This window comes from Eptatretus burgeri, chromosome 1 (genome assembly GCF_056783735.1).
Source record: "Eptatretus burgeri isolate ZD-2024b chromosome 1, Ebu_testis_v1, whole genome shotgun sequence".
NCBI lineage: Eukaryota > Metazoa > Chordata > Myxini > Myxiniformes > Myxinidae > Eptatretus > Eptatretus burgeri.
In genome coordinates this window covers 17,567,088-17,584,143 of record NC_140961.1, presented here as the reverse complement: position 1 = coordinate 17,584,143, position 17,056 = coordinate 17,567,088, and the positions used below count along the sequence as shown (strand labels likewise).

The 17,056-nt window shown below is 44.9% G+C and overlaps 1 protein-coding gene across 1 annotated transcript in view; it reads left to right on the top strand.

Annotated features, from left to right (window-relative positions):
* The first annotated feature begins 2,005 nt into the window (after positions 1-2,005).
* The window catches only part of DQX1 (DEAQ-box RNA dependent ATPase 1), a 97,742-nt gene continuing 82,691 nt past the window's right edge, over positions 2,006-17,056 (top strand). The window contains exons 1-2 of the mRNA XM_085873746.1: positions 2,006-2,187; positions 7,302-7,354. Coding sequence (XP_085729872.1) covers positions 2,006-2,187; positions 7,302-7,354 — 235 coding nt within the window. The remainder of the gene's footprint in view (positions 2,188-7,301; positions 7,355-17,056) is intronic.

Genomic DNA, 17,056 nt, shown 5'->3' with positions numbered 1-17,056 from the left:
ATGGTAGTCCTCACCAAGACAACGCTTTATGGTGGAACCGATCCTCTTCATCGAGCATGGTGAATGATTGTTGAAAATAAGGAATCATCCTCCGTGCATTGGACATAAGAAGTGCTATTGTTACACAATGGCAAAACATATATGCACAGAAATACCAAGAAATAAAAGCTGACTTGTTGTACTCCTGCCCCATATTCATCTTTTGATCTCAAATCCAAAAATTCTTGAGTTTTTAGCAATAATAACAAATTTGATTTCACTGTTCCAATAGGTACGGAGGGCACTGTACCTAGCCGAAGTAGCATCCCCTGGTGCTTTGTGTGCTGTCCCAGAATTGAATGGGAAACTGAAGCTGGAATTCAATTCTAGAGATATTTGTGCTCACAAAATCATGAAATTTGAAGCCAATTAAACAATGCAGCAACCACACAACATTGTATGCCATGAGCCGTTTGACAAGAACAGAACGATACTTCAGCACCCATCGTACTATATAGATTACCCTTCAGCTAGTATGAGGCAACTGAATCAAACAAAATGCCTGAAAAGAATCAGCAACCAATGAGTTTTACAGCAATTCTGAGAATGAATGGTTGCAAGGTCCAAGGAAAATGGTAGGGCCACAATGTGTGTTCTGAGCTGCACCCTTAAAGTCAACAGTGCATGAAAAAGTGATCAATACTTCCTCAACCAGGAAGGACTATGCGGAGATCTGTTTGTATGGTTGTTAATGCAAGAGAGATGATCGTTTGGTAGAGCACATGGTATGTGATCTATAGAATTCTCTGTAGGAGGAAGCCATCATTGAAGTGGAGCACAAGTAATGGCAAGAAGAGAAAAACAGACAGAAACTAGAGGGGGAGCACTCGGGAGAGTGCAAAACCTCCGCCGCCAATACTGCTGGGTCACTCAAGTGAACCTTATATCTTATTCATTAAATATGATGTCAACAGTGCTGACAGAGTTATAGTTCTTTTCTCCAACATTTTTTTTTTTGGGGGGGGGGGTTGGAAATTACTTAAAACATGTAGAAATGCAAAAAAGAAATTCTCTATTTTTTGGGGGGGGTAACAATTTTTTTTTGGGGGGAGGGGTTGGAAATCACTTAAAACATGTAGAAATGAAGAAAAAAAATTCTCTATTTTTTGGGGGGGATAATTTTTTTTGGGGGGGGGGGGTTGGAAATCACTTAAAACATGTAGAAATGAAGAAAAAAAAATTCTCTATTTTTTGGGGGGATAATTTTTTTGGGGGGGGATGGAAATCACTTAAAACATGTAGAAATGCAAAAAAAAATATTTTTCTCAAACAATTTTTTTTGGGGGGAGGCGGTGGGAAATCACTTAAAACATGTAAAAATGAAAAAAAAAATTCTCAATTGTTTTATGGGGGGGTAATTTTTTTGGGGGGGTTGGAAATCACTTAAAACATGTAGAAATGCAAAAAAATTCTCTATTTTTTGGGGGGGGGTAACAATTTTTTTTTGGGGGGAGGGGTTGGAAATCACTTAAAACATGTAGAAATGCAAAAAAAAAAAAATAATTCTCCAACAATGCTTTTTTTGGCGGGGGGGTCCAAACCAAGTCCAAAATTTAATGGCATGATCTTGGACCATACCAAACCCCCCCCCCCCACCAAGTTTCGTCGAAATCCGTCGAGGAATTTTTCCGTAATACTGTTAACAAACAAACAAACAGAAAGGGGTGAAAACAGTAACCTCCATCCATCTTCGAAGATGGCGGACGTTAACAATTCACCAAAACCTTACCCAAAAGGAGTCAATAAATAATTTAAAAAAGCATACATCGTTAAAAGGTATCAATAAACAAGTGGGGGTAAAACGTAACCATGGAAATAAGCACGTGGCGGGCGGGTGGCAAATCGAACGGCACGTTAACAAGCTCGCTGGATAAATATTGCACGTACTTTACAGCTGCGGCGACGCTCATAGTCAGGAAATAAACAAAAGGCGCAAAAAAAAAACAAAACAAAGAAAGTAAGTGAAATGTCAGACGTACTGCGAGTACACCGCCAGAGCGTCGTCAGCTGCCAACATCGAGGTGATTCTGTTCACTTTGTGCTTCCGGGGTCGTCCCATCGGCTGGCAGCAGCAACAACAACAACGAAACCGGCGGACCGCCACGTGACGGAGCTGCGCACATTCACACCAGGAACCGTCGGAATCAGGTACACCTACCTACCAGTACGAGGTAATGGCATTTCTTTTGTTCGCTGTTAACCCCACGAGCGTTCCCGCATCGATAAACTACATTGTTATTTTTGCGTTATCCGATGATTATACTACTTTGCGATTGACTTACTCATTAACAACTCGTTTACCTTACAAGCGGCTTATTAGTGATGTGGACGTGAACGTGATGTGGATACGACACGGGCATGATGGTCCGAACGCCCTTCTTCAGTGTACCACGAATATGAACGTTTCGCCGAACGACGACAAATCGTTGTTGTCCCCTATCGAGTGTAACTGTAAGTAACTACAGTGCGGATTAATTATTAGAATTGTCTTTGATGACGGAGAGAGCGGACTGATTCAGGGAGCAAGGGACGAGGAAAAAGAGGTGCATCGAGGTTGAGACGTGAAGATTGTGTGAGGAGGGATGTCAAGGAGTTGGGGGGTGCTTGGAGAGCCGGCTGGGGGACACGAAGAAGCGCTGGAGTATTGTGTTCAAGGCATGGCAGAAGCTTGACGCCACTGCACCTCAACCATTCTGTGGAGACGACGAAGAAGAAGAAGAAGAAGAAGAAGAATTTAATAGGTGATGACGTGCCGTGCTCACCGAAGTGTTGATTACGTGGCAGGTGTTAAGGTTTTGACACCTTTGCTGCTTTTATTGAGTTCTTTCCCACGTCGTTTGCTCCCTTTGTTTGAGTTTCGAGTAATAAGTATCCTAATCATTGGGGAAAAGTGGAACTGTTTGGATTTGTTGATTATTTAAACTGTGATTGTTTATTTGGTGGGGGGGGGGGGGGGACTATGACAAGTTGGACCCTATCTCCAGATTATTATCCCCACTCCCATCATGTTGTGTAACCTTGGAACGGTTTCAGGAGTTAATGAGCTGTACAAGTGTGCAATTTCTAGATCTGTGATGTGTGAGGAGGGATGCAATTGCCTGGGGGCAATGGCCACGAGGAGCAGATGGTACTGATATATATATATATATATATATATATATATATATATATATATATATATATATATATATATATATATATTATTATTGCTGTTGTGGAAATGGCCCTTAGTGTGTTATTAAATATAGGATTAGCCCAGATCCCCCCATTAAATGCATGTTTAGCCAGGTTGTTTGGTAAATGGTTGCAAACGTGTGTGTCAGGAGGTGTAAGAGGCTGTTCATTGTTCGTACATTGGTGGTGGACGAAGAGGTTCTTCTTCTTCCTTCCTCTCGCCGGACAATAGTCCCCACCCAGCGCTGGGGGGGGGGGGAGTGGCCTAGAGAAGGAAGTGAAACTGAAGGGAGGAGCCAATGGGCTTTGAGGTGAGCGTGCACCGGGAAGACAGTGGTGAAACTGTGCGCCGGTGTGGCGCGATCGGCTGAATAGGGCTGGCTGTGCGTGAGTCGGCAGTCGGCTTTGAGGCGAGTGAGGGCCAAAAAGGAGAAGTGAAACTGAAGAAGTAAAACTGCAGTGGGCTTGGAGGCAAGCGTGAGCCGGGAACAGAAGGTGGAACTGAGAGCACCGAGGTGGGGCGCGATCGGCTTTCGTGAGGAGACATCGACAGGTTCATCCGGAGTCCAGTGACGGAGCCTCTGACCTCACGGCTCAACGACGTCTTGGAATCCCGTGGATCCAGTCTGCGGAGCCCAACACCTCGATTTGTCCTGGTCTAGTGAATTGGTCAGGCCTACTGGACCTTGGGAGAAACCAGCTGAAACCCACCATCGATCTTTCGCTTTGGTGCAGTCAACCTCACGGGGTCTGAACGTGCCGATGCTGCGTGCGTGAGAGTTGTGACACATGGACGAGCGCCATTTTGCCACGTGGCGTGCTCGAGCTTGGGGCTCGAATCCGTGGATATCATCTTGTTATGAGCCACATTCGTGCCTTTGACATTTTCCTCTCGTCCATGAAACATCACCAAGTACTCTGTGTCTTGTCTGCATGCTGTCCGTGTCTTGTCTGCATGTCGTTTAAGGCTTATCTCGTTAGGGTCCCCTTTGAAACCCGTAATCCGTAGCTCCCTAGTTAAGAACGGGTAATAGATTAATTATAACATTGTGGTGAATGCTTTGCTTGTGTTGTGTTTCCCCGATGTGTCCCCAATAAATCTGGCTGATTAGTATGAAGTTGCCGCTTTGAATTAATTCGTGCCGCGTCGAGGAATGATCCGCTCAATTTGGAGATAAAAACCAAAATGGTTACAGACTGTCAGAATTCGCTCGGTCTCTGACAAACCAGTCTGCAACCGGGGTCTATTTCCCCAACTGGTAAGGTCCAGGGGTACGTTAGGTATCGTGATTCGAGACACGTGACCCGAGGCCTGTGCTGAACCAGCCGGCGTTGTAACCCCGGAGACGGCGGTAGTTAGGGTGGCGCCGAATCTGTAACATTTGGCTGTCGAGAGTCGGGTGCGAAAACCCAAACTTGTTACGGACAGTGATTGATGCACATATATATATATATATATATATATATATATATATATATATATATATATATATATATATATATATATATATATATATATATCTTCTTCTTTCGGCTGCTCCCGTTAGGGGTCGCCACAGCGGATCATCCGCATAGTGATTTGGCACATGTTTTACACCGGATGCCCTTCCTGACGCAACCCTGGTCGCCTCTTACGACACAGGGATATGGTACACCTATTTTAACCGGGGTATACACCGACCCAGTATACTGGTACTCATTTCGCCGACCTCGGAAGGATGACAGGCTGAGTCAACCCCCTGGTGTATTAATTCAGTGGCCCAACGGGGCTTGAACTCAGGACCTTTTGGATCCCAAGCCGCTGCCCGAACCACTGCGCCAACACCAGGCATATATATATATATATATATATATATATATATATATATATATATATATATATATATATATATATATATATATATATATATATATATATATATATATATATATATATATATATATATATATATATATATATATCTCTATCTCTATCTATATCCCATTTAATGATACATTTAAGCGACATTTTTAATGATATGATGATGATAGGCTCGGATGATAGGGTAAGGGTTAAAATAGTGTGATATGGCATTAACTCCAAATTGGCCGATGTGTCCCTTACATCACTCCCCCTTGCAGCGCCTCATATATATATATATATATATATATATATATATATATATATATATATATATATATATATATATATATATATATATATATAAAAAAGTCGACTATTTGAACGTTTTATTGCAGAAAAATTACAAAAGGTAGCAAGTTCAGTGATACGTTGATGGATGGATACACCATGCCATTTTCAAATCACTCATTAGGCCTTAGTTATTTTATAACTTGGTTTACGCAGTTCTTCAGCTGAAATATAGGGTCGGTAGGTCGAAACATAAATATAAATATAATTTCAATTTTTAGAAATTATATATTTTTATGATTTTTTTTTCGGATGTTCCATGGAAAAGACAAGGGTAAGGGGGGGGCGGAATAAATATAAATCCCGGACCAGGAGCATCTAAGAAGACATTGAAGATGGAAGACCATTCAAATGCAGGATGCCCATGTTCACTGTATCATCTGATGTGAAAAACAATAAAAAAGGATTAAAACTTGTTTTTACAATATCGTCAACACGTTCAAAACGGTCAATCAGAGCCATAACCAGCTCTTACTTTTCAGCGGGCATCTGATCGTACCGTCTCCCCATCCCCATGAGCACATCAAAGGCTGATTTCTGGTCCGTTGAAGGCTGAATATCAGCATCTCGCAAGGAAACTTTGATGTACTTGGCACCGAAATCTTTCAATACGAACAGCGGTGTACAACTTTTGACGGAAATAAAATCGGCACGATTGAGAGTAGCCTGCAAATCATCCCTGCTGCTGCACTGAATTGATGCAATAGTTCGGCCAGAATATTAGTCGTCAAGATGTTGCGTGATTAAATCGCTAATCCAGTCACTCAAATTTATACTGCTGACATACTTCTTAACAATCACTTTCACCCCAGAAACCACAGTCAATCTGAACCACGCTGGCCACTGCTCAGACGCCATGACCGAAGACTACTGCGCAGTTTGGTTAAAGGGGACTCGGCATTTTGGTGTGTGCGCTAAATTATATTTTGAAAATAAATGCCGAAGTTTACATTTCGGGTTTTGAAACTTTTGCACCTTCAGCGGAAAATTTATAAATATATAAGACTAAAAATGTGTGTTATATTTATATTTCACCTTCGGCAGATCTGTAAACCAAGTTATAAAATAACTAAGGCTTTATACTGCTTGTGAGTGACAGTTTCAATGTATGCCCCACCTATGTTCAAGCAGGCTTTGACCCTGACTCCGAAATTCTCCACAATTCGTTTGCTAGTGGCTGGAGCGGTAGCCTGACGGTAGTCTTCCACCTCCTGCTTCAGAACAGCCAGGGTTCGAGGTTTGTTGGCGTAAACTTGACCTTTGGCAGCACCTCAAAAGAAAATGAATCCAATGGATTCAAATTTGTGCTGTGGGGCATCCTCTCGTGTGCTGTGCCATGCCGATGACATGATTTTCAAACGGCTGATGGAGCAAGTCGATGGTTTCACCTGCAGCACTGGTGGGGCACCGTCCTGCATGAACCATGCAAGTCTGAGTTGGTTTGGAGACAGTATTTGAGCAAGATCAGCATGGAATCTGCGGAACACTTTGCGGTACTGCTCGCCGTTGAGTGTCACCATCTTACCTTTGGCGACCTCGACCCAATACGGTCCCAGCATACGCCATCTGGCATTCAATGCACAGAAGCAAGTGGACTTGGGGGCGCTTGAGAGACATCTCAGACTGTAGCATGTACAAATCAGATTCGGAGTGTGCCGACCGGTGAAATGCAAAGGTTGCTGCATGTAGGAGCATGCATCCATGCAGGCAGACCTTTGACAGGAAGATCACGTGGATTGTCAATGCTCCTGCCCCAGGTGTGTGTGTGTGTGTGTGTGTGTGTGTGTGTGTGTGTGTGTGTGTGTGTGTGTGTGTGTGTGTGTGTGTGTGTGTGTGTGTGTGTGTGTGTGTGTGTGTGTGTGTGTCGTTGATTGGTATCTACTTGTGTGGGTTTCAGAATGTGTAATGGAGCTCTCCCAGGACAGGCTCAAAGCATCCACCTTCATTTCGGTAAGGGGTCATTTTCATTCCTTCATTTCCCAGAAAGTTTCCAACTGTAATTAGTTTGTAAGAATATTCCCAGGGAGAGTTTTAAATATCTCTGTGAGGTTCTTTGTCATCATTCCTGGAGGTCCAGCTATCACTGGTACAACTTTTGCATTCTTCAGCTTCCAGGATCTTTTCACTTCATTCTTGAGGTCTTGGTGTTTGGTCATTTTCTTGGTTTCTGCATTGTTTACTCCAAAATCACTGATATTAACACCTCACTTAGCAATGCCTTCTTCTCTCTTTTTTTTTACCCTTTTCGAGGCGAGGGTGTTGCATTTGGGTCCATTTGTTTGTTTGTTTGTTTGTTTGTGTGTTTGTCTTGCAGTGACTTGTATTGACAGTCTGTTTGTCCGCACAGAACTTTCATGTTTTTCTCCGCCACCGCTTGTCGGATTGGGACAAAATTTTCACCATTGGTGCGACTACTCATGTAGAATGTTGTAATGATAATTATGACGTCATAGGTCATGTGGTCTGGCAGCAAGTACTCCTCATGGGGAATGAGGTTGATTTTTTTTTTTTTTCATGACACATGTGCCCTCCTTATGATGTCATAATTGCATATGTAGAACACCACATTTGATCAGTATGAAAGATTTTGAGGGTCATCTTGGGATAAAATTGTCCACAGAAAAAAAAAATCAGGATGTCATTGGTCACATGATTGGACAGCCATATTGCTTAAAAAAAAAAACCCTTCAAAAATCTTTTCTGAAGTGGCTGAACAAATTGAGGCTAAACTTTACACGTATGACCGCCTGCCCATGAGAAGTACAAGGTTCACACGTATAACATTTATGCGGGCTGGGGGTTGGGTGAGAAGACCACCAGGGGGGGGGGAAGCTATCTCGGGTTCCCACCAGACTCCCCGGAATTGCAGGCCGTTGCACACGGATAATTCCGTGATGTGGCGGGTCGCTAACCGAACGTGAACGCCAATAACTCAACCGCGTGACCTAGGGTCCTCCCATATACGGGTTAACCGGGTTGCATAATTAATCACGTGATTTAATTACCGGGGAACATGCACTCGGTACGCCTTGTCCAAACCGGGTCGGATGCAGCCAAGCGACACTGCCAAGGACGTACCGGCTTAAAGGAACGGATCATTGGGAATAAAGTCCCGGCTAAGCTAGGATTCGGACCATGCTGGATCAATGACAGAACAGACAAAAAACAGCTGGGAACATTTCTAATAATAATTTATTTGCAAGCAGGTGAGGAAAGATATGTGGCACAGTGAATAGTTTTATTGTTGTGTGTAATGCAGGGACAGGAAGAAATGTGAGAGGTGCAGTAATATACAAGCAACTTACAAAAGCAGACACAGAGCAGAGTTATCCAGATATAATTATTGTACAGTCTTAACTTAAACGAGGACAGGCGCCTGGACAAAAACACACACACACACACACACACACATGAAAAGAAAAAGGAGAGGAGATGAGGTTAACGGTCTCTCAATACCTTGCACGATTACCCGATCGTGCCACCAATACGTTTTGGGGGGATGTTCCGCTGGGCGATACCTCCTTGACAGCTGGCGCGTTGTCTCTTGCATCATGGCATTTTGTGCAGCTAGCGTCTGTCCAGAGAACGAGACGCGACCGTCAGGCGTGAAGGGGGGACATTGGGTGGAGAAGGCGGAGTGTTAGACAGGACCAGGTGGGTGGGTGGAGTCAGCGACGTGTGGGTGGAGAAGGGCGGGAGGAGGAGGTGGAGTCGCAGGCGATGACGACAGAACGGCGGGAGTAGAAGGCGGAGTCAAGAGCGAGTGGGCGAAGACGGGCGGAAAGATCGACCCCAGGCCGGGTAGAGAACGGGACAAGACAACAGCAGCGATAGGCAAGACACCAAAACCGGAACTAAGGACGGCCTCACCACCCGTTCTTTATAGACCCTGTGGTGCAGGGTGGGGGTATTACCCCGAAGCGATGTCGTCACCCGAATCGGCCTCTCTGATTGGATGTGGCCCGGCCGCGATGGCTGGAAGGGGCTCCACTCCAATTCCGGCAAGATAACTCCAAGCTGCGGAATCGTCTCGCTCCGAGCCCCATTTCATGAATCGCCCCGCACCGAACTCCTCGACATGAATTGCCTTGCACCAATCTCCCGGACCGTGCCCTGGCGACAAGCCGCGGGTCATGTCGGCCCCGTATGCCTGCTCGGGCACCCCCGATTAGCACTGATCAATGCTTGCTCCGCGATGCGTTATGCGGCCCGAGTGATCCGAACTGCACAGCACGCCTCTGCCTGATCGCGGCTTCGCCGGGCGGAGAGGTGAGAAGACGTCCACCGTCTGTGAAAACAACCACGGCCACCAGCGAGGACCGACGGTAAGGTGTTAGGGTAAACCCATGCACAGACAGTAAGATGTCAGGATAAACCCATGCACAAACCAGAACAAGATGTGTGCCATTCGTGCCCTGCTCTGTGCGTTGATAAGTCATCACAGTTGTGAACGGGTTTGCCCGCCATCAAGCATGTTCCGTACAGTCCGTGCGGACCCGCCATGGAACACGTGGCCACGTGTGCATTCACCCGTATCTGCTATCGTGTTCGCAGTGTTGTGTGCCATCCGTGCCCTGCTCTGTACAATAATAAGGTGTCACAAGCTAAGCACAGGTCCACCTGCCACGAGCTTACCATGGGTCCGCCTGCCATCGAGCATGTTTTGTACAGTATGCGCGGATCCGCCATGGCTCACGTGGTCAGCGCTCGCGTTCGCCCGTTTCTGCTATCGTGTGCGCGGGGCCAACCCCGATCTGTGCCAGGAATTGAGAGGAACGATCGGATATAAGAATTAGATGGAGGTTTGGAATGAAAAATAATATAGGTATAAGTATCAGATGGAGAAATAGAGGGAAAAGAGGATGTCGATATAATTAAATGCAGAAATGGGTTGAAAAGAATGCGCCGCCCGTATCTTGTACACTTGTGTCCTGTACAACGTGGCGTGGTTATTGTTTTTCTATTATCGGCCTCTGATGATGTCGTTATTGGTACCAAGCTGCCAGCTACGCTCTCACTGATATTGGGTCATTTGCTTCTGTGTTGTGAAAAACAACCTGTGCAGCCTCTTTAAGAGATATTCGTTCGTATGCCTTTTCAATGCAACCAGAAATCTTATCGCAGATCTTTGGAAACGTCAGACGATCATCTCGAGCTTGCGGAAGAGGTTCCTTCGAGGGTATCGCTGTATCCTCTGAGCTGCGCTGTCGATGCTCGTGTGGTGTTGTCACGGCTTTCCTATTCCACTACCCCCCTCCCCCTCCCCGCGGCACGTGCTGTACGTGTTGCCCTCTGCGAGGACCCAAATTCGGATTTACCTCATGAATAAGCAGAAAAGAAGAGTAGAAATGAAGTTAGAGTGGTGTAGACAGAGCTATGAGATCTACACAACGCACTGTCCCGTTGTCCCGCTTGACAAAAGGGAAGGGACGATCTGAACGTATATTAATGGAATAAGTGTCCAGGGATCGCTGTATGATGGTTGCTATTGCTTTGGAGGGATGGGGTTCCCATAACCACAACAATATATGTCACATGGTTTGGCAGCCATATTGGATTTACCATAATGCCTATAAAAATGCACCACTCAAAAGAATTCCTGGCGAGGGTCTCCAATCTGGTTGCTGTTTTTCTTGTTCTATTTTTTCTTCTTTTCTCCATTTGCTAGTATGTATGTATATATATATATATATATATATATATATATTGTTACGGTGCCGGTGCGTCGGCCGCGAACCGACCGCTCTGTTTTAGCCGCAAGTCGAGTCTCCCTGACCGATCGCCCATAATATAGATCGCCGCCTGGATAAGTCCGAGTCGACGGGTCCTTGTACAAGAACCGAAATACGCCAATGGGCAGACCACGTGGGGTAGGGTCGATTGCCAATCTTGAATGTACCTAAATCCCCACGTGATCCAACTACCGAGGTATTCCACCCTCGACGGAGCTCGTACGGAACAAGCCGCTGAGGCGAGCCTGTCCCGTGCGCGATTCCGAGCGGCTTAATCGCCGAGAACCGTCGGTCCAAGTGTCCCCGTTTTACGGCAAACCAACGGCTTTCTAACTCCCAACACACGAAATGCTCAGTCAATGAAAGAATCGACACGACGAGCTGAAAACATTTTACAATTGGGGTATTTATTAATAATAATGGGGAACTAGGGAAGCACGTAAGAGCAGAACTATACCGACTATACGAAATGCAATGCAAACATTTACAGCACACAAAGCACTTAACAATTTTCTACTTATTAGACGGGCCCACGGACACACGTACGTACACACACATCCAAGAAAATGGTGGCTGAGGCCTTTAATAACGGGCTCCAGCTCGGAGGACAGGTGAGCTGAAACCCAGGACCTATCTTGAACCTCTCCACCTCATGTGGTCTTCAAGTTGTTCGGACCCGGGCTCTAGCGAGAGCGAGCTGGACCCAATCGCCGTGAGCCGCGATCCTTCCCGAGCTCCAGCGAATCCTCCCGCGCTTCTCAACACATGCTGGTGAGACGAGGCGCCGATCCTTCTCGTCCATGCGCCGCTTCCCCGAGGAACCACCTCCAAGATGAGGCCGATGAGTTGCACCAAGCCAGGAACCAAAATGGAGAACTAGGAGCTCCACGAATCAAGAAGAAGAAGCGACCACTCGCAGCTCGAGCCGAGCGACCAGCTCAACTCTCTTCCAAACAAAGCAGCTCGAAGCAAATAGCTCTCCCGAGCCAAGCAGAAGCAGAAGCTCTCCCGAGCCAAGCAGGACCCGACGGCCTGCTGAACAACTAATCAGCAGAAGCAAAAAGCTTCCGAAAGCCTCAACCCTAACCCAAGCCAAACAGGACCCGACGGCCTGCTGAACGACTACTCAACCCTCGTGTACAAAGAAAGGATCTCCTCTTTATTCTTCTCCGCCCCCTCGCCCGCGCCCGGCGTGACTCGTGCCCTCGTGATCCATCCCCTGCTCAACCACGGGTGGGAGGGAGTTGTTGACGTCATGAATCACGGGATGGAAGGGCTCTTCTTCCTCTTCGTAGAAGAGGGGGAGGGACGTCTCCATTATTCGCTCCCTAACTATTAAATCGATCCGCAGCGCATCTAATCGATATCTAAACATTTAAACAATGGAAGGTGAGCTATCTAGGGAACGAGCACTTTTCAACATAGCTGATTAAAGGAACCTGTATGTTGTGTGCAATCAAATTCCAAATTCGTAACATTGTATGTGTGTGTGTGTGTGTGTGTGTGTGTGTGTGTGTGTGTGTGTGTGTGTGTGTATGTATGTGATGTATGTGTATATGTATATATATATATATATATATATATATATATATATATATATATATATATATATATATATATATATATATATATATATAAAATACAGGGGGAGAACTAGTATTTGATACACTGCCGATTTTGCAGGTTTTCCCACTTACAAAGCATGTAGAGGTCTGTAGTTTTTATCATAGGTACACTTCAACTGTGAAAGATGGAATCTAAAATAAAAATCCTGAAAATCACATTGTATGATTTTTAAATAATTAATTTACATTTTATTGCATGAAATAAGTATTTGATGCATCAGAAAAAACAGAACTTAATATTTGGTACAGAAACCTTTGTTTGCAATTACAGAGATCAGATGTTTCCTGAAGTTCTTAACCAGGTTTGCATGGACTGCAGCAGGGATTTTGGCCCACTCCTCCATACATCAGGAAGGGCATCCGGCGTAAAACCTGTGCCAAATCATTAGGCGGATCATAACGGATGATCCGCTGTGGCGACCCCCAACGGGAGCAGCCGAAAGGAGATATGTGTATATGTGTATATATGTATATATATATATATATGTATATATATATATATATATATATATATATATATATATATATATATATATATATATATATATATATATATTGTTGTGGTTACCAAATTCGCAAACCACCATTCAGGTCCCTTAGGTGAGGTATCTCGGTAAGTACATGTGTAGTTAGGCCCAAACCCGTTGTCTAGTGGGAATACATGTCATTTATGCGTGCTGCGACTCTTCAGGATAGCCGTTTTTCTTTTGCTATCTTTATTTTGGACCAACCGCCATGATTACCACCACAACCACAACATCAACCACCAACCACAACGCCGCTTCACCACAACCGCCACGACCTTCACGTCACACCTCGCAACCGTCGCATCGCCACCGTTCTTGCGCCGCCTGTGGGTACCGGTGTTGGACTCGTGCAGGGCGCGCGCCGAACAGCGTGTACAAAATCACGGATTTTGTGCTTCAAAAACGGATCAAAAACGACACACGCCCACTTTTTGCCGTCCAATCGGTGAGCGAGGGCGGGTGGCCCCGCCCCCAGGGCGTTGGAGGGCGATCGATATATGCAAATTTATGGATCAAAAAGCATTCACGCCCACTTTTTCTCGGGCCAATGGGGAGCGAGGTGAAAGGTCGAAGGGAGGGGGTCAAAGATGAGAGGGCGAAGCCACGGGGCTGATATAAGCGACCGTGTTCGTCAGTCCAGGGAGTAGGAGAGAAAGAGAAGAGTACAGAGAGTTAAGACTTCGCGGGCGGTGGAGTTGGCAAGAAGGAGGTGGTCGTCGTGTGCGTTGGAGTCGGAGCGGAGGGGACGGAGCTGTGGAGAGGCGGCGAGGTCAGACGAGGGGGTGCTCATGTCGTGCAGGGAGCTGCACCCCAGGGAGGCCGACAGCGCGACCTGGCCGAGGTGGAGACGCTCGTCGCGGGACTCGAGGCAGAATAGGAATCCTCTATACCCCGAGCATCAGCAACCCCCTCCTGTTTCCCCCCGCGCTGAGATAGTGCGACCAAGGGGGCCCCTTTCCCACCCCCTACCAGACGAGGCCCGCGGAGTTGAGGCACCATCGCCGCTCCGCGTCTCATCACCAGACGGGTAGGCCCGACCCGGTCTCAGCCTCAGGCCCGCCTCATCCTTGAGGGTATTCTTTCCTTGGTTTTGGGTATGTGTTGTCGGCGCCGTCTGTGAAGTAGAATTGTATAAGTGTTGCCGTGTGCTCGGTAGTCGGTATTAGCTCTGCATTGTGTTTTCGCTTTTACATTTGCTTTTTGTGTAAATTGCATTGTGTCTTTTCTGTGTGCTTTTGGTGGAATTGAATGTGTGCTTTCCGTTCGTCGCGAATAAATGTGCTTTGTGTTGAACTGTTTCCCGCTTCGCTTCGTCATTTCTTTCATTGAATCCTCATCTTGCTTCACGTAAAGGGTTGGTAGTGGGCTGAATACGCCCGATAATTAATCGAACCGTCGAGGTCGACGAATAACACCGCTCGGTTATCCCGATAGTACGGAACGGGTCGCTTAAGTGGCCCGTGTCCGAAGTCGACCTGCGGCGAGGTGCGATCGCCCGGTCTACCCTCCGCGTGGGTACTTAGGTAGGTCGAATTTGGCGAGCAACCCTATCCCATGCGGGGGCTGATTGGCTCGATCGCGGTGAGACCGAAAGGTCCACCCGTGACTGGTTCCCAGCGTTAGTCCGAGAGGGTCACGACTGGATTGTCCGTCCGGTGGGCGACGTGCCGCGATTCGAGTTACGTGGCCGTCAGCACGCCGGCGGGCGCGAAATCCGCAACAATATATATATATATATATATATATATATATATATATATATATATATATATATATATATATATATATATATATATATATATATATATATATATATATATACATATACACACACAATGTTACGAATTTGATTGCATTTGATTTGAATTTGGAATTTGATTTCCCAAGTGTTTCCCAAGGTTTGAAAGCTGTTTTTTCCCAAGGTTTGAATTAATTGTTCAAATTATTAATTAATCCCAAGGTTTGAATTTTCCAAAGGGAAAGAGCTGTTTCCCAAGTGTTTGAAAGCTGTATTTTCCCAAGGTTTGAATTAATTGTTGTGCTTGGTAGACATTTGTGAATACATTTACAGAGAGAGGGGAGAGAGGGGCGAGAGGGGAGGGAGAGAGGGGGGGATGAGTGAGAGGGGGCGTCACAATTCAAGAGAGGGGGAGAGAGGAGTGGGACGGGAGGGGGTGAGAGTGGGGGCAAGAGAGAGGGGCAAGAGAGAGGGGCAAGAGAGGAGGGGCGAGACTAGGAGGGAGAGGGGGAGAGAGAGGGGGCATCACAATTCAAGAGAGGGGGACGGGGGGTGAGAGTGGGGGCGAGAGAGAGAGAGAGGAGGGGCGAAACTAGGGGGGGGAGTCACAATTCTTCTTCTTAGTTTGATATGACATCACAATTGATGCTGGGGACCTGAGTATGTTTCCCAAGTTATGGCCATTTATGATACGGTTGGTCCGATCTAATTGAAATAATGCCCCAATCCAGTCGTGGTTTACGAGAGTGAAGGAACGAAGCTGCACGTACGGGCACGCACCTACGGCCCGCACTAGTATATGTATATGTATATATATATGTATATGTATATGTATATGTATATATATATGTATATGTATATGTATATATATATATATATATATATATATATATATATATATATATATATATATATATATGTGTGTGTATATACAGTAATCCCCGGTTTCTCGCAGGGGTTACGTTCCAAACCTCCCCGCGCTCAGTGAAAATCCGCGATGAATGGACGCCTCCCCAAAAAATCGACTCATCTGGTCTGGTCGGTTTGGCAGTGATTGGGTTTGAGATGCCGGAGATCGACTCGTCTGGTCTGGTCGGTTTGGCAGTGACGGGTTTGAGGTGCCCGAGATCGACTTGTCTGGTCTGGTCGGTTTTGAGTTGCTGGGTAGGAGCAGTGCTCCTCCAACGGCGGCAAACTTTTTCCTTCCCGAAGCATATATCGAGCACCTTAACCTTCTCCTGGAGCGTCAGGACCTTTCTCTGGCACTTCGGTTCCTTGCCAGAAGTCGTAGAAGGTGCAGAGCGTTTGGGCGGCATCATAGGGCTTGGAGAAAAAACGTAGAAAACATTCGAAGTTCACAAGCGAAACTTTGTCTCGTGCATTGTGTGACTTGTCGAGCACCACGCGTCATAATTTATTGCTTAAATAATTTATATTTTATATATTATTACCCCGATGTACCGGCGGAATCCGCATAAAAAATTTAGTTACGTTCCAAGGGAAAATCCGCGATGAACCGGGGGCACGATAGGTGAACCGCGTTAAAGCGGGGGTTCACTGTATATATATATATATATATATATATATATATATATATATATATATATATATATATATATATATATATATATATATATATATATATATATATATATATACATACATACATGTGTGTATATGAATATGTATAGAAATATATATATATATATATATATATATATATATATATATATATATATACATACATGTGTGTATATGAATATGTATAGAAATATATATATATATATATATATATATATATATGTATATACATACATACATGTGTGTATAGAAATATATATATATACATACATACATGTGTGTATAGAAATATATATATATATATATATATATATATATATATATATATATATATATATATATATATATATATATATATATATATATATATATATATATATATATATATATATATATATATATATATATATATATATATATATATATATATATACATACATGTGTGTTTA